The sequence below is a fragment of the Oenanthe melanoleuca genome, chromosome 4A (assembly GCF_029582105.1).
Source record: "Oenanthe melanoleuca isolate GR-GAL-2019-014 chromosome 4A, OMel1.0, whole genome shotgun sequence".
Taxonomy (NCBI): domain Eukaryota; kingdom Metazoa; phylum Chordata; class Aves; order Passeriformes; family Muscicapidae; genus Oenanthe; species Oenanthe melanoleuca.
In genome coordinates this window covers 11,675,166-11,693,624 of record NC_079338.1, presented here as the reverse complement: position 1 = coordinate 11,693,624, position 18,459 = coordinate 11,675,166, and the positions used below count along the sequence as shown (strand labels likewise).

Genomic DNA, 18,459 nt, shown 5'->3' with positions numbered 1-18,459 from the left:
TGCCCACAGTGGGACCAGCTCATGGCTCCTGTGCCACCCAAGTCCCACAGATGGATGCATTTCACTGTTGGACAGTGATTTTCCAGACCCTTAAGTGCTACCTATGGAACACTTGGCATCTTGCATGTCAGAGAGGGGCTCGAGTGTGTCCAGAGAAGGACACAGAGCTGTGGAAGGGTCTGGAGCACGGGTCTGGTGAGGAGCAGCTGAGGGAGCTGGGGGGCTCAGCCTGGAGAAAAGGAGGCTCAGAGGGGACTTCTCACTCTCTACAACTCCATGAAAGGAGGGCATAGCCAGGGGTGGCTCAGTCTCTTCTGCCATGTAATAAGCAACAGGACATGAAGAAATGGCCTCAAGCTGTGCCACGGGAGGGTTAGATTGGATCAGGAAAAATCACTCACTGAAAGGGCTGTCATGCAGTGGCACAGGCTGCCCAGGCTGGTGTGGAGTCACCATCCCTGCAGCTGTATAAAAACACGTGGCTGTGGCACGTGGGGACATGGGTCAGTGGTGGGCTTGCCAGGGTTAATGGCTGGAGTTGACCATTACAGAGATCCTTCCCAACCTAAACAACTTTAGGATTCTGTACTGTATCACAAATCTGAGCCAGCAAGAGGCCACTGAGCTCAGGTCCCCATCCCCACACTAAAAGCAGAGGGGTACAGGCAGGTCTGGTTCATGTATATATTGTCATAGTTCTCAATACACACTCAGAAGCCTTAAAGCAGATTGTGACTTGGCATCTATAACTAAAAGATGTCAATACACAGACACTCAATGTTCTTTTGCAAAATGACTGAAAACCTGTTCTTTTCATGTTTCCTCAATACAAACATGACTGCATTTTGCTTTAGAATAACTACTGCTCTGAGACATATTATCATCAGGTAAATGAACTTGTTACCAATATGAAATCCTGGTAAATAAAAGAAGCAGACCAACCTGCATGTTTTTTTTTTCTTTTCTTTTTTTTGTTTGAGTTTGCATGCTTAATACAGAACTAGCAGGTTTAAAATCTCACTGAACATTCTATGTGAATTAATCAGATTCTAGAGTAATGTGGGAAGGAAAATAATGAAAAGTACAGCTTTTCATTTAAACATATGCAGCTCTTTTCATGCAGGGTTTTCATTTAGGATTTTTTTCTGCTTTTTTTTTAATTACACTTTGCATTAAAGAACATAGCCAGTGTAAACACAGTCTGTAACACTTATAAAACAGTGCAAATTTTGTAAATTTTTGGGAGGAAGTTGAAATACATATATTTATAATGGAGGTAAAATTGCTTTCTTTCTCAGTAGAAAAATACGTCTATTAAACACCTATGTTTGGAACTTAACTTCACAAAAGAGCAAGTTATAGTTCTATACTGTGTAATAAATTAATATATTTTCTAGATTTCCATTTTCAGTGTTAGTGTCAAATGCATAATAATGTTAGAAAAAAATGAGAGAAACAAGTATTATTTAGAACCTAATGAAAAATCTTACAGACAATGACTGGTGAAGGAGGGCACAGAATAAAGAATGGGGGAAAGAAGGAATGGAAAAATACTGACCTCTATGAATTATTGCACATTTGAGATCATTTTCATGGCCTTTGGGCCAGTTCTGGATACTTTTAAGTCTTAGGTCAGTGTTTGTTTCCATTTGACTGTAGGGTACAATTTAGGAACCACAGCAAAATGTCAAGGATTTACTGAACTTGTTTGCTGATGAAACCACAGGCAGCTGAGTGCAGAGTGCTAACTTTTATTCATGCAATCAAAGAGAACAATGCTAAAGACATACTGAAGCACAGGCAAAGTTGCCTGCCTTATAAAAATAGTTTTGGGAACTTGCAGATCTTACTGAGACAAAACTCTCATGTCTGCTGTGTTTTCATTAGAGCCATGTCAAAACCTGCAAAACTGGCTTTTGCCTTCATTATTTAGAGCTTTTTTTTCCTTTATTATGGTTGTCTCCATAGCCTGACTCTGCAACTCTTACCCAGCTGAGTGTGGAAATCTCATGAAACACTCTGGTACTTGCTGAGCAGCAACACCTGATGCTGAGCACCTGTGTAACAATCCTCACCCACCAGCAGCAGGAATGCCATTCATGAGAGCTAAATGACAGGATCCTATTTGACTGATGGGATCAGTCACACAAACGTGAAATGCAAGACCTTGCCAGTTGCTTAAAAATATCATTTTTCACTAGTTGCACAGTCAGCAGAAATATTCCTGCTTCTGCCATATTGAAAAGGTGCATCAATTGGCAGGTAGATGAACAAGAGAGAAAACTGCTTCAGGTGATTATCACTGTAGTAAGTCAGACTTAATAGTAAACCTGAATAATGAATAATTTAGCACTTAATCTCTGAATATTGCTGTAGTACTTCTTTTCTATTGCTGATGTTCTCACAAAAAAAGGTTAATTTCAAATTGTAACTACTGATTTTGGAAAAAAAAAATCCTACATAAAATTACTTTTCTACAAATCTTAGATCTTAAGAAATTTCAGATTAATGAATTGGCCAATAGACAGCTAAGTTTATACTTAAACTGTTAGGAAAAGTCATTAAAAATCTGCAAAAAACTGTGAAATAATCTATAGCTGACAGAAAAATTGTTTAAAATCCTCCTAAGTATCTTCCAATATTCTAGTAAGTTGTTTAATAAAACCACATTGCTAAACATTGACTAGGAATACAACATGCCTCAATAATAAAATGAAGAGATGCCGATGGGAGCAGGTGATTTATTTTGTAGTAACTGTTACTATGCACTTTATTGATAAAGCTTTGTCTGCATTGTTTCAGCTGGGCATCTTCTAAGAAGTATTTGCAAGACAATGTTACCAGGAAGGTTTCCTTCTCCTTCCTTTTCAAGATGATTCACCCCTTGTGGTCTGTGCAGGAGACAATAATTTTTGTAGCATGATTAGAATTTCAAACTGTACTGTAGTCTATATGAAAAACCCAACAACTTCTGTGCATTCCAAATACTGTTACTGAAATATGTATGGATGTTGGAGATCGTGTACAGTGACCTTTTATCCATCCCAGACTGTAAACCTACTGTGAAGTGGCGGGATGTGTTTTTTCTCTCCCCCCTCCTTTTTAAAGAAGCAATAAAACTGTACCTTAAAATACAGGAAGGACATTACTGAGTTACAAAAGAATGCCCCCTTCGTCAATAATTTGTAAACGTAAACAAAAAAGTTCAAGTAGAAAAGCAAACAAGTGTGCTGCTGCTTTGAGTAAGTTTTCTCACCCCGTGCGGGCAGGGCAAAGCTCTGTACAGACGAAGCGTCTCACTACCAGATATCACTGGTGAAGCTGAGCTCCTTGGCCGACAAGGGGAGCAGCGGGGCGTTCCTGGGGAGCTGCTGGGGCTCCCTGGCGCTGCTGAGAGGTAGCTGTCCGTTGAGGAGGCTCAGGGGGATGTTACAGTACGTGTGCTGGCTGACGGAGGGCAGGGGCAGCGCGGCTGCGGGCCCGTCGCGCTCGAAGCCCCGGCACAGGTGGCCAGACACGGCCAGGGAGGGCACGGTCTGCAGGTCCCCAAAGAGACCCTGCTCCGCAGAATCCAGCACCTGATGCCGAGACACCACCTCCTTCTTCTTCCCTGGCATCTCAAAGACCAGGCGCTTCCAAAACTTAGAATTCAGTTTGCTGCTTTTTGGTCCTTTCCACTTGACCACTGAGAGAAGTTTGATGGTGTGCTTTAATGATTCCACTTCATGATAATTCACCTTCCCTTTTAATTCAGTACACTCAATCAAAATAACTTTGATTTCTCCACTGACTAGCATGTTATGGAGTCTGTTTTCCATCTCAAAAATACTCCATCCTCTCCTGAGAACATAGTCTGGAGTTAACACGATAATGAGTCTTCTGCTTTGCTCAACACATCTTGTGAGATCTTCAATGTAGGCTACAAATTATAGAAAGAGAGAAAGAGTAAAGAATAAAGAAGTCTATTGTATTAAAACATCAGGCTTGTAATCAAGCTTAACAAAACTCTGCATTTTACTGATCCACACAATTTAAAACAATGGGCATTTCAATATACTCCAATAAAAATAGGATTCTGTATCACAAAATATCTACACATAGAAAACTCCTTAATAACACCCTGCATCCTTTGCTATTTTTCTCCCTGTTCATTGCAGCAGAATGACATTTACATAACACCCTTGCTGTGTATGTGCATTAGTGAATAAAACACACAGTTCACTTAGTGAAAAAAATGTAGGTCAAGATCAATGTAATGTTTGTGTAAATTCTAACATTAACATTGGTTATGATTATCACCGTGCTGGGGGAAGCAAGCTCTGGGAAGTGCTTCTCGTGTTCAGATGCAAAGACATGAGAGTGCTGCAGGGTGTATGAACCATAACTTGCAAAAGCTCAAAAGGAAATGAACCCTCATCACATGCAGTACTTGTGCTATTGCATAGAAGCATCATGGTAGCTTTTTCTTCTTTACCTTTGACCACAAAAGCATAAGAAGATTCTTTGTGGCTCAGTGGTCTGTTTTAATATCACAAACCTGTGCTTCTATGTACCCCAAGGTATTAACAGAGACTTCACAAGTGACAGAACAAATGGAAAATTTAAACACATTCGAAGTATTTATTTGTTGAGACATCAGTGACAAAGAAAAGAGTAGAAATCTTTTATTCATGCATGCCAAGTAGTTGCAAATGATCAATGTAAGCAGAACCATCAGCCCCATCAGCAGCTCCATGACACCAGTTTATTGAACTTCAAATATTAGTGAGTTGGACTTTGATCCCTAAGGTTCACTCATCCCAGGGATGGTAGGGAAGAGAAGCCAAATACACTGGTCTGACATGGAACAGGATGAGAAAGAGATCTACTTACAGACCTGATCCAAAACCCATTCAAATGAACAGACTTCATTCAACAAACTTTAATGGGTTTTGGGTCAAGACCAGAAAAATTCAATCCCTTGAACAAAACCACTAAGGGCAGAAAACGTTCATTGGTTGCACAGCATTACAACTGCAAGCTTTGAGACAGGATATCTTTGTGTTTTTAAAACTACATGAACCTCTTGACCATGCTACTGGGAATGTGCTGCCTAACAAGAGAGGAGAAGCACGTGGTAGAAATGAAGACTTGGACACAAGAGCTGCACAGAACAGATCTTTACTAGAACAGGGCAGGACCTCTCTTACACATCTGCCCTCTAGCAGGAACAATAATTACAAATAACATAATTAATCAACATCTGTTACTGCAAGACTCATTTTATAGTCCCAGGCACCATACCACAGCATGCTTATTCACACCACTTCCAGTAAAGTAAATAGCTACAAAATAGGCCAACAGGAACATTCTAAAATAGCTTATTTTCATGAGACTGAAGGCATAGTTAGCATCAAATCTGCCTTTACCAATGTTTTATTTCACCACTTAGCAGCAAGAAGAATTTCTTTCACAAATGGAAAAAAGAGGCAATTGCAAACATCCCACAGACACACAAAAATTTAAGACATACACATACATTACAAATGTCTATGCAACAGTCCTGACTTTGAGTAAATCGTTTATGACTTTTTAATCATGCAGCATTTACAGTTGGTTTTTTTTTCTTTTTTTTTCTTGAAATACTTTATGAGGAAACCCCCCATTGTTCTGTGTAAAATAGTTACTCATTAATGAAAAAAATTCAGCATTAAAATCCATGGGAGAGGCAGTGGAGCGGGGAGAGAATCAGCAACAATGAGAAAATGATAAGCAGAACTGGTGAAACAAAACTTAAGGAAAGGTAGAAATGTTCAATACAATGGAAAGATATTATCCCAATGTATCAACAGCTCAGACTCTTCATTTTCTTCCTTTCTTTCTGCTCCCAAAAAGAAAGAATTTAGGTGGGAAGCTTCATCATTAGAGGTTGAATCTGCAAGATACAGTAAAACAACAAACTATCATGCATCTTTCCTGAGACATATTCATCCCTCCTCCAAACATCTCAGAACACTGCTTTGCACAAGACAATTCTCTGCAGGACAAAATATTGAGCAGTGCCATATGTCCAGGGTAGTGCTGAGCATGGCCATGCATATCCAAATGCATCCAATTGAGAAAAAACACAAACCAACAAAACAAACAAAAAAAATCACTCCACTTTCATCTCTTCAAATATCCAGCACCAATCATTTCAATAGCAACACCCCAGCAATAATCCTTCATACCAACTCAATCCAAAAGCTGGCAGCCTTTGCCCTGGGCAAACAGGGTGGAAAGAAGATGGGAGAAATTCCCTGTTTTCTTGGGTGGGCATTTCTCTCATCTGTGCTTCTCATGTCTCTTTTGGATGCTCACCTTCCTTACTAGGTATTACTACATGTTAGACTCTGTCCTCATCTGACTAGTGAACATCTGCACAAATGGTCAGGAGGTGATCCCTCAAATTCCACATTTGGAGCTGGTCACTTGTAAACATGGCCAATGAACAGGTGACTTGCTGATGCACTGAGGATAAAGTACACTGAGTCATAAGAAACTGGAACCCCAAATTTCCAGCTGCCTGGTCCAGAAGTACTTAGTACTCCCACTAAACCCAGCCTGAGACTACTACTGAAGGCAGGTGAAATTTTTCTGGAGCCTGTGGCTCCATTTGGTGTATTCTACAATATGTCAGATTTGCACAACTTGAACACTTCTGTGAAGAAAAGCATGGGGAGACAGATTCCTGACTCTGGAAATTCCAGAGGTTTACTTTTCCTAGTGATACCAGTCTGACTGCATGAACCTTTGAGTTGCTAAATCATCCGCTCTCCTTTTACCTCAGAATCAGAGACTTCCCAAAATACTGCAAGTTCAGTTGTCTGTCTCAAGTGTTCCACTAGAAGACACTAAATCCAAGTAATCTATATTGCAATGTGGGATGGAGAAAGGGTTGCTTTCATCTTTCCAGTGAGCTAAGAAATTATTGTCAGAAATGGCTGTTTCATTTACAAGAAAAAAAAACAAATAAGGACTTCAGGAATAATGTCACCAATTAGTATCAACTGTAAAGTTCCAGAGCAACATATTTCCATCAGATAAATATAACTTCACTGTAACTTCACTTTTGCTGCAGGAGGTGTCAACTTCAATGATATTTCATTATAACGGGAGAAGAAAAATTGTCTTGACAAAGTCAGTATGGAATTATTCAGTTTTAAGTCCCAGGGATTGTATTTTATCATAAATTAGAATGTTAAAATAAGATGTCAGTGTTAGATTGAACCCACTTGTTTTTACTGAAAAAACACATTTCAAATTTTGACTGTTTCCCCCCACCTTGAAACATCATTTTGCAATATGGTACAAAACTCCTCTCAAAATATTAGCAATTCCCATAGGTAAAAAAATAAAATATTCATTTTGAGTGGCTCAGTCACATTCAATGCAATGCCCAAGGAGGAAGGGACAGCAAGAAGTGTTATATCCAAACCCAAAAATCATTTTAGTCTTGCCAGCACATGGCAAGCAAATTTGTCCTGACAGCAATTATGTGCTCACCAAACACCATCTACACGATGGATGCTGAGCTGTGGTTTGAAGCACTGAAGAAGAGAATTTCAAGAAATGCAGCCTGTTTGCAATTCAATCATGTGTAACTGCCTATGGAATCCTTAATGAGCTACATTAAGCACAGGCTGGAAGGAAACCTAATATGCAAGCAGAATAGGAGCAAAGAAATTAATGAACACTATGGGCACAGAGTTGTTCAAAGAAATGACCGACTAGCCAGATTCAGATGATTTGCAGAGGGAGTTGAGGGAGAAGGAAAAGACACTAGAAATCATATAAAATCCTACAGATATTTTTGGGAAACATGGTTTGCAGCACTACAAGAACCAAAGAGTATCTACCATCAAACCCATGCTGGTTGGTTCCTGGCACTCTGAAAATAACCAGCCTGTCTGTGTTTGGCAGTGTGACCATCACTGGAGAAAGTCATTTATAGAAGAGTAATTCAGTCCTGGTTTCCTAGCTGAATAGTTCCCAAACCCCAAGTCTGATTACTTTATTATAACACCAATGATTTCGTGTCTTTTCCTATTTATTAAATATGTTTTGCTTCTCTTAGCTTGGACCAGAACAGCTGAAACACAGAGCAGAGTCATGGCCCCTTCCCAGAGAGAGCCCAGTCCCAGGATGAGCAGAGGGATAGCTGATGAGTTCAACTTAAATAAACAAATAATGCAGAGTAGTGCACTCTGGGACAGGCAGCCCATCTGCCTTTTGTTCATATTTATTTCTCTTTCAGCTGAATTCCATGTGTCATCTTTGTTACCCTCACCCATGCCTGACATTAAAAATAAGATTCATACAAAGCAGACAACCAGGGACTTCTGAAAGGAGTTTGTGGAGCTGGATACTGTATTCCTGTTCCAAAGAAATGGTATCCTATAACCAACTAAGGCTCCTTAGGAGCCCCAGACACTTGGTCCAACTGGGTTTTCTTCATGCAGGAACCCAGGGAGCTGGAATTCACCAGGCAAAAACCACACAGATGGGCAGACAAAACTACCAGGTTTACAATATTGACTACAATATTTTTAAGAACTACAATATTGAACTACAGAATACAATACCAGAACTACAATTGTTGACTGTCGTGTGCTTGTTATCACATGCCTTAGACACTCTCCCCTTGTGCTGAGAACTTCTAATTTTTCAGGTAAACAAATATTTTTATTCCATCACCATTATTCTTTTCACTGCCTGATCTTCATACCCTGGGCTGAGCTGGAGTGATCTGCTGGTTTTTTTGCAATCCTGTCAAGAACAAATGCACATATGCTTGAAGAATAAGTAGATGGTGCTCTAATAGATATATACTGCTGGTATTAAAAATCTAACTTGACACTTTTTACCTCTTCACTTTCAGGTTTAAAATAATTTGCAGAAACCATGGAGAAAAGTACCTTCCTCTGATGTAGTCCTGATTTTAGAAGAGTGAAGTGCAAATAAATATTTTTCTCTGCAGATCTCATCCTTGGCAAGACAAAAAATGGCTCAGGTGAAAACATAACTCATCCTGTTAACCGCCCACCAACTATTCAATCTCCTCACGTCTCCTAACACTGAATTTAAAAAAAACCTCACAGAACTTGAGAGTGTTTGTTGTGGGAAAGGGTTTGTTAAAAGAGCCCTGAAGATAAATAGGGTGAAAACAATCAGAACTGCTAAGGAATTCAGTAACAAGTGCAAGTGCATCTCAGGGATCTCAGTCTCCTTATGCAGGTGAACTTGTCCAATTATGCCCTAGTTACCTGGGCAGGGAGGAGTGTGTGCTGTCAGCTTTGACAGAATGAAGAACATTCATTCTGTTAAGACCAAAGAATATTCTTTAAGAAAAAATAGCTGCTTCAGTATTTCCTATAACATGGTACTCAGTTCCTGGGTTACAAACTCTACACTGCCATGCTCCCTGCTGGGTTGCCAGTCTTGTCTCCCAGCCAGCACAGCTGGGTCGGATTCTTCTCTGTCTTGCCAGCTCAGGGAGTTGAATCCACCCACACTGCTCTCAGGCAGCACCAAGAGTCATCACAAAGGTCCTTGCTGGGCATGGTGTGATGGGCATCACCGAGGCTGTTGGCATCCTCCACGGTGGTCCTCCCTCCCACTAGGACAAAATGTTCCACTGGGATAAAATCTGTGTCCCAGCAGGGCTCAGAAACCAAAACCTACTGCAAAACATGACTCAGCCCCAAACTGACCTGAACCCTGGGATCTGCTTCCCAATGGTGAAGAGGTGGCCCCAGTCCCCCCAGGCAGCACTCAGTCCTGCTGACCTGGGACATCCCTGACCCAGACACAGAGCTGAAAGCAGAGCTCCAAGTGCCCTTGGAGGAGGTGGCTGTGGGTGTGCCCCAGCCACAGCACATCTGGCTGTAATCTCCCCCTTGGCTGTGCAGGGACATGCAGAGCCCATCACAGCTTTCCCCCAGAGGTTAGCCATGAGCCAGCTGGACAAAAACACAATCAAACTTGTCCCTGAATTTTCCCAAAGTCAGCTTTTTAGGTTGTTTGCAGAACCGCGCAAGAAAATTAATGAAATACTATTTAACAAATCTATTTTTTGCCTGCTCTCAGATGCAGGGAGCAGCTGTAGGAGCTGCTGCATGCCAAGAAGGAAGTGAATGGTGCACACCCTCCCGTGGCAGCTCCTCACAACTGCAGGGACTGCAGGAAGCAGCAGCTGGACACAGCTCCTGGCTGCGCTGCTGGGTGACACACACCAAGGCACACAGCATGGAGGAGGACACACATCAGAGCAGAGACTGGCAAATGATTACATTGATTAAAGTGATTTTCGCTGAGAGATGAGGAAATGAAGCACATGTGAGAACTGGTATTTCCTAAAATAAAATTACAGCTGTGATCAAACCCCCGTTTTTCTATGGAAATCTACCCTGGAAGAGTATTTTGTCACATCTGCCACTTTTTGAGACAGTCACTCACAATATGCTGTGTTTTCCTCTGAACTTTCTAGCAGGCCCATTCCAATCACACTGCCTTCACTAAGCACTGCAAGTCCTTGTGAGAGTGGTGAGTATGAGGCAGAACACAGCCACTACTCCAGGGCACACAGAGAGCTCACAAATGCAGGAGGCTGAGTCTTCCCTCCTTCCCCATCCCATCACCCTCCCTCTAGCCACTCTTGAAATAAAGTGCTCTCCCCCATATCTTCTTCACAGCTAAAGCATGCAAATCACACTCATTTCAGCTCCACATTTTATTCTGCCTTGTCATTATGTCTGATTAGGCGTTCTTGAAGCTCCATGTGTTAGAATCAGGCCTTTTCATAATACTGAAGAAGTGAGTTTGAGAGGGAAGAAGAAGGATTAAATCCGTGAATGTTCATAAATGAGAACTGACATTTTCAGGTACCCTGCATTTTCAGGAGAGGTTTAATGAATACCCAAAGTGATGGCAAGTATTTGCTGAGTGCCTTGCTGACAAAAATAAAATACCATGCTGGCTGGAACAACAACTGGAAAAAAGAATCTCATTTCAGATTAATCTGTGCTTCGGTATTGTTATTATTGAAGGGTTAACTTTAAACTTCTTAGTTCACTTGCATAACTGCTATGTATAACTCTGCTATATTGTTGGATAGGAAACAACTAGTTACAACAATTCTGTGGTTTTTACCACAAAAAGATGCATTTTCTCTTAATAATATCTAAAAATTGTATATAATTTGCTTGTATTGTAAGAAATAAGAAAGCTATGAGCCAAGTCCCCTCTCTGGAATTTGTCACTATGGGAGAAAAAATTACACCTTGCAGGGGCAAAAAGAAAAAGTGAATCAGCTCTAAGCTAGGAGCTGAAAATGCTTGTGATAAATTCAAACCCCCTGCACAGGCCTTTCATGATCTCTGGTAAGGCTCTGACTCCTCTTTCCCAGTGGTAAAGGGCTCAGAGCTCTGTTTCCAGAGCTCTCAAAGGTCAGAGAAGAAACAGGCTCTGACTTCTGGGTCAGGCACTTGGCACAGTGAGGCAGCAGCTCCAAGTCTTTTGGCAGGCAGGTTGTAATGCAGCCATGCTCGAGCTATTCCATGTTTGGGGACATCTGCTCCACTACAGCCACTGCTTTGTTCTCTTGTTCATATTTCTTACACAGTAGCACATACAGAGAGAAGTTCTTGTTCTCTTCTGTTGTTTTTATGAAAGTGATTTGGAGATGGAATTTGAAAAAAAAAAAAAAAAAAAGAAAAGCTGATTTTTCACAAGGGTAGCACTTCAAATAAATGTGATATTACAGCAAACATACTGTGCATTCAAAATTCATCAACACAATGGGTATGGTTTGTGGTCTTTTTGACTTGCTCAAAAATGAGTCTGGTAGAAGAAATGCCGTAACTACCACTAGGAAAGCATTGACCTCTGGTGGAGACATCCAAAGGTGCTGCTGAATCTTATGAGACTTCCAAGTTGAGGAAAAGCCCAAAACATAATAGAAAAGATGACTTTTAGTTGTAAAGCTGCTGTAGAGAAAACAACTAATCATTGAAAAAAACCCAATAATCCCATTTTCAATCATGTAACAGAGATGACAAAATCCTTTTAGGAATTTCCTGCTTAGTTACCTGTATTTGATGAAGACATTTTGAATTTGATATTGCTTGCAGTGCTGCAGCCTTCCCTGGAGGAAGGTCCAGCTCCTGCCCCCACTGCAAACAATGGCAGTTCCCTCTGATTTCAGCAGTGCAGGAAAAGCTCTAAGAGAACTCAAATTTGCAATGCTGAGGAAACTTTTCCAGTCTTTGCAACCACTTCCCAAGGTTTTCCATATCTAGTACTTATGGCACAGTCCAGGCCTTTGTGACAGATGAGACAGAAATAAAACTGAAAGGTCAGAAATACTTACTTCCACTAGGGATCAGATCCCTATCTGGAATGAAGAGCTTATATCCATAGTGCTTTTCTAGAACATCTGGCAGAATTTCAAGTGCAAACTGCTCCTCTTCATTATTATCACGATCTAATGCATCAGGATCCACTTTGGTGTATGAAAGATAAGCATCATATTCTTTGTTGTCTGTAAGAAAACAAATCATGTTCAGCCTGTTGTTTGCAAGAACACCATAAGGAACACTGGAGAATACTGGAAATTGTATTATTCCTTGAAAACACCAAACATTGCCCAACAAAATGGGGACTTTTCACAGGAACATATAATCTGGCTTCCAGACAGAAATTACATGGATCTTTTCAGTTTTCTTCTGCATGCTGAGCAGTAACTCTGCTCCATGTGTCACAGCTGAAAAGATCATGAGTAAAAATTTCAAACAAATGCTAAAGTGGAAACTTTTATTTTAAGCCTTTACATATTTGTAATACAATTCTTTCAACTTCTATTCCTCAGGATTTCTAGGAGTATGGTAAAGTTTTGAGCTTGGAAAGTTTTGAGTAAGGAAAATTTCCTTCTATAAGTAATTGTGAGAAAAGACATGATTTAATTCAAATGAATTCTGGCTTTTCAGAAAACAATGTCAAATACAAACAGTTCAAATAATTTTTTTTTCAGAAAATCTCACTGTTTTAAAAATCAATATCATAATTTTAGATCACAATCTACTCGATCCAGGAGATTTGAAATATTTGGAGATCACATTGTAACAGAGACAAATAACTGCCATAAAGGGCAACACTCCTCCTCCTCCTCCTCCTCCACCACCTCCTCCTCCTCCTGCCCAGCACTAGGGGCTTGTCTCCAGCTCTGCTTCTGAAACATGGAGCTAAGAGCTCATGAATGTGCCAGGAACAGAAGTGGTGCCACCACAGAGCTGGGGATCCATGCTGGGATCAGACTGTCTTAGTGACATTTCTCTTTGTATTCCTCTGCACTAATAGAAAACAGTATATTGAAAAAGTCAACCTTCAGCAATTCAGCCTCCAGGGAAGAGCACAGCTGCCATTATTTACAGAAAATGAAAAATCAAACAGTTAATGTTGTGAGAAGAAAACTGCATGAATGGAGGGTTTCTGAGTACCAATTATCTGTAAAGAATAGCACACATGAAAGATAATTAAAGCAGTTAAAATTCCTCAAAATATTGTGATAAAAAGAACAAATACCTAATCATAATAAAATATATCTCTTTATGACCTTGAACTGGTGGTTACTTATAATTCCTGACACAAAGCCAGACCCGTGAGGGTCAGAGCTGTAGTCAAAGCATGTGAATAATGACATATTTGTAAAAGGCAATTTGCCTAATGTCACCATGGCTGTAGGGAAGGATGGAAGGTGTCCACCTGGCTTGCTGACATTCCTCTGAATTTCCAGCTTTGGAAACCTATCCAAAACCTGCTGCCCTGTCCATAAGGAAGCCTGCCAAAACCTTTTAAGAGATGCCCATGATCCTGGAGGCAGCACCGCTGCAGAGGTCTGAGAGGTGTGTGAGGGCAGCAGAGCCCTGACACCCCTGACAGCCCCTGAAATCCCTGAAATCCCTGACACTCCTGAAATCTCTGACACCCCTGACACCCCTGAAATCTCTGAAATCTCTGACACCCCTGAGACCCCTGACACCCCTGAAATCCCCTGAAATCCCTGAAATCTCTGACACCCCTGACACCCCTGAAATCCCTGACACCCCTGAAATCCCTGAAATCTCTGACACCCCTGAAATCCCTGACACCCCTGACATCCCTGAAATCTCTGACACCCCTGACACCCCTGAAATCTCTGACACCCCTGAAATCTCTGACACCCCTGACACCCCTGACATCCCTGAGACCCCTGACACCCCTGAAATCCCTGAAATCCCTGACACCCCTGAAATCTCTGACACCCCTGACACCCCTGACATCCCCTGACACCCCTGACATCCCTGACACTCCTGACACCCCTGACACCCCTGACATCCCTGACACCCCTGAAATCCCTGACACCCCTGACACCCCTGATACCCCGACATCCCTGACACCCCTGACACCCCTGCAGGGCACAGGTGCCCTCCTGCCCTGCCCAGGCACCCAGCCCAGTGCCAGGGAGCAATGCTGACAGCACCAGCCCTGGGGCTCCTGGCAGCTCGTGCTGTCCCAGCTCCACAGCCCAGCTCCTCCCCACAAGCTCTGTACTGGGCACAGAAGGAGCTGCCCATGTTTGCCCACTGCTGGCTCTGGGGCTCTGGGAGCAGCACTGTTCCCAAATGGATCCTTTAATCCTCAGTGCCATTTTCTCTACAAGCAATGCTACAACACAACACAGGAAGTGAGTGTGTCCAACATTGCTTATGTGGGGTATTTTTAGAAATAGGAATAAAGCAGATCTGTGGAGCTCCAAATCTTTTTTAAAGAAATACACATATGAGTGGAAAATGACCCTGTGATTGTATCCATACAGCTGAGTGCTCAAGGGAGCTCTGTGTGCTCCTACCACTGCCTACATGAGAAGGAAGAAACAAACATCCCCATATATGCTTTGACTTCTGAAACATTCTGCCTCCATCTTTCATCCTGCAGGGTCAGAACAAGCCACAAAGCTGTGAAAGGTCTACAATTCTGCACTGGAAAAATAAAACCTTGTTTTCAAAATTTATAGACATAAAAAATTCACTATGTACTCATGGGGCTTCCCCCCAAACAACCAGAAAATAATATTATTTCATAAATTAAAAAGTGATTGAACCAAGGAAGTTCCATGAGTAAAAATGCAGCAGCTTCAGACTGAAAACACAGGATAAACAAATTGAAGCAGGCTGGAAGAAGTCATCACTTTTGGTTGGTGTGAAGCAGGGATATTATGTTGGTATAATCCCAAGGTGTACGAGGTAAGGTACTTCTCAAACCACATAATCTCACCCTTTCCTTTGTCCTAGGTACCAGTATAAATATTGTGCAGCATCGTGGAGTATGGAAAAAGTATAATTTTAGTTTTCTCCCAGTCAAGAGGAGGATCAAGAAGGAGCAAGTTTCCTGATCTCTATTCCTGCTATTCATTACAGAATCACAAAGAATTCTGAGCTGGAAGGGACCCACAAGGATCATCCTTTCTCTTTCTAAAATGCCCTAGATGTCATTCCATCCATTCTCCAAAACTCCTATGGATTTCACTGTAGTGGAACTTTTTCACACCATATCTAGCATTGTGAAACAGAAACACTTATTACTGTGATAACAGAAGTGCCAACTGCAGAAAGCAACATGCCTATGCAACTGCAGATTGTTTTGGCACTATGGAAAATGTGTTCCCTTCTCTCATTTGAAATACATTAGAGTTACTAAATGTAGCATCCCACAGCCTGTGTGACTGCTAAGTGTTGCAGTGGGCTATGGCAAGCACCTGTACTTGAATACTGCACTTTCTCTCTTCAGCAGGTACTATTTAAATGCATATTAATATCATATTAATTATGAAAGAAGCGTTAAGAACATACTAATAGGATTTAAAGACTGGGATTTAGTTTACAGGCCTTACTCCAACTTCATAGGAGAAGGAATGTTCTATATTCAGAAGAATTAAAGCTTCAATTTAAAACTACTAATTTAGCTTTAGGCACCAAACAGAATATATGCTAGTGAGAGGGAAGGTGGGGGAAGAAAAATGGAAAACAGCCTAATTTAGTGCTAAAGATACTCCCCAGGCAAGCTGCACATTCCCACTGAGTTGTTTAGTCTCCCAATTAACTGAGGTAACCAGTCAGCCCCATAACAATCACCTCTCACCAGTCAGAGGAGGTCACTGGAAGCCTGGTGGCAATTCAGTGAAAATGAGAAACACCTGGTGAAAGGCTGCTCAGATACACAGTGGGGATCTCAGAAGGGACCCTGGGCACATGTGGCACTGAACACATGAACCTGAAGAGCTCACAGGTGACATGTGAGCCTCTGGAGCAGACTCATGAACAATTCTTCTGGCTCCTTTTTGCTCATGGCAGAGCCCAGTGACATTTCTATGAAACTCATTGATCTCAGTGGGCTTTGGGAGAAAGTCTTAGGGCTTTACTCTGCTGGGGGCTTAGTAGTTTGAAATAGCAGCAGGTACCTTTTAGGATTCATTTCAATCTTGCCACTTTGGATATCTGAAATATTTCCATTGCATATATTGAGTTTCCTGTGCAACTGCTTACCATCAGCTGCTTCATCTCCTCCAAAGTTCTGTCTGTAGAACAGCATTAACTCTATGTTGTAGCACTTATAGATGGTCACAAGCAAAATAAGCAGAAGAAGAATGGCTCCCAGTCCTCCAGCAAGTTCTATTTTGTAGATCAAATCTAAAATTAGCAAGGAAAGGGAAAAAGGGTTATGATGTTTCCAAGCTATATTTTCTCTAATCCACTGTACAATTTCACATAAAATTGTGCAGCTTCCAATTATAACCACTGTAACATTAAAAATCCCTAATAATTCTGTCCATTACCTATTTCTTAATTTTACTAATTTAATCCATCTACTGCCCATCTGAAATAACCATCTGAAATCCAGAATGCATTTAAGGCTATATATGTAAGTCTCCTACACAGGAACTATATAGTGATTTTATGCAGAGGAGTAACCAACTTTTAATGAGCTGGTGGAGTTTGAAACTTCTGCATTGGCAGAGTGCATCAAATGCTGAATGCAGCATGTGAGGACAGACTGGGCAGGATCTAATTCCTCCCCCACCAAATTAGACAGCTTTGGTTTTATATTTGTGAAGCCTGTGGACAAGCTGATGGGAGCTGCCAAGCCACAGCTTCAGCTGGATCACTGGAAAATGAGTTGAGCTTGCAGGAAGGCCAAGATAACACAAGAATCCAGGAGCACACATCAGGCTGCAAAGTGCCACTTTGTCATTTTTGTAGGCATACATATTTGTAGAGTTCACATTATACTTTAATATATATTTGCATTCTCACATATTTGTAGAGTTCACATTATACTTTAATGGGACCTAGTGTTAGTTAAAATTTCCTACTGAGGTGCTTTTGTTAGGAAACATCACAAGAACTCAAAGAACTTCACAAATGCAGACACAGTGATCCATCTTTTACAGCTGGGGAAACAGGCTTAGAAAAGAGAAGCAGCATGTTCAAGGTCATTCAGCAAATCAATGAGAAAATGGGAAAAAACCCCTTGGATACCAGTGGAGATCTCCATCTGATGCAAGAGACTAACTTGAACAGCATTGCTCTTTATCCTGGAATATCCTCTGAAAGTAATATTGCTCCTAACACCACCTGGCACATTACTAAGCCATAAAAGACTGAGGATGACAATTTGACTCTCACAGCCTGTATTAGTTCAGATAAGGTGTCATGAAGATATTTGCTGCTGTGACAAACACAGGGAGAAGTTGCCAAACTAATACAGGCAGGACAAAGTTTTTGTGATCTTTATGCTTCTAAAACTTAGGTCAGAAAAAATTACTTGTATGTCACTTGTGTCACTTTCAAGATAAAAAGCAAATTAGCTGTGTATCTTTGGGGGTTTATTCTTGCCTCTCCATGCCTTGTATTTCAATAATTAACATCAGATGTCAAGCTATTCCCAGTTTGCAGTATCTCTGATGTCTGTCTGGCAAGAAGTCATGGACTAATAGATGGAAAAAGTCTATTATAATAGCTATTTAATCTCTCTGAGAACACAGGGAATTCATGGGACTTTTACTACACTGCATGATAAAGCTGCATGTGCTCGGGGGGATAAATCTAGGCAAATGGAGAACAGAGTTGGTTAAAATCACTTTTGAGGGGATTTTTTAAAAAATTGTATTGAATCTTTTTTTACTAGGAAATTTAGATGATGGCAAAGCTGCCAGCTTGGAAGGAAAGGAAATGCTGAGCCTTGCAGCCCACACAGAAGGTGGGGGGAATGGCAGGGTATTCAGCAAACCCACAAAATCCAGCTCAAAAGGCAAAATTGATCAGCTTTTGTATGTCCAGTATTTGTCCTTCTGCCCCATGAACTCTCTTAGAGGACAAACACAAGGTGGCAGAAAGCCAAGATTTT

General features: G+C 41.2%; 1 protein-coding gene across 1 annotated transcript in view; it reads right to left on the bottom strand.

The window, feature by feature from the left end:
- Positions 1-662: 662 nt before the first annotated feature.
- The window catches only part of IL1RAPL2 (interleukin 1 receptor accessory protein like 2), a 367,516-nt gene continuing 349,719 nt past the window's right edge, over positions 663-18,459 (bottom strand). The window contains exons 9-11 of the mRNA XM_056491747.1: positions 16,599-16,742; positions 12,389-12,559; positions 663-3,919 (exon numbers count right to left, since the gene is read on the bottom strand). Of these exons, the coding sequence (XP_056347722.1) occupies positions 3,300-3,919; positions 12,389-12,559; positions 16,599-16,742 (935 nt within the window). The 3' untranslated portion in view covers positions 663-3,299. The remainder of the gene's footprint in view (positions 3,920-12,388; positions 12,560-16,598; positions 16,743-18,459) is intronic.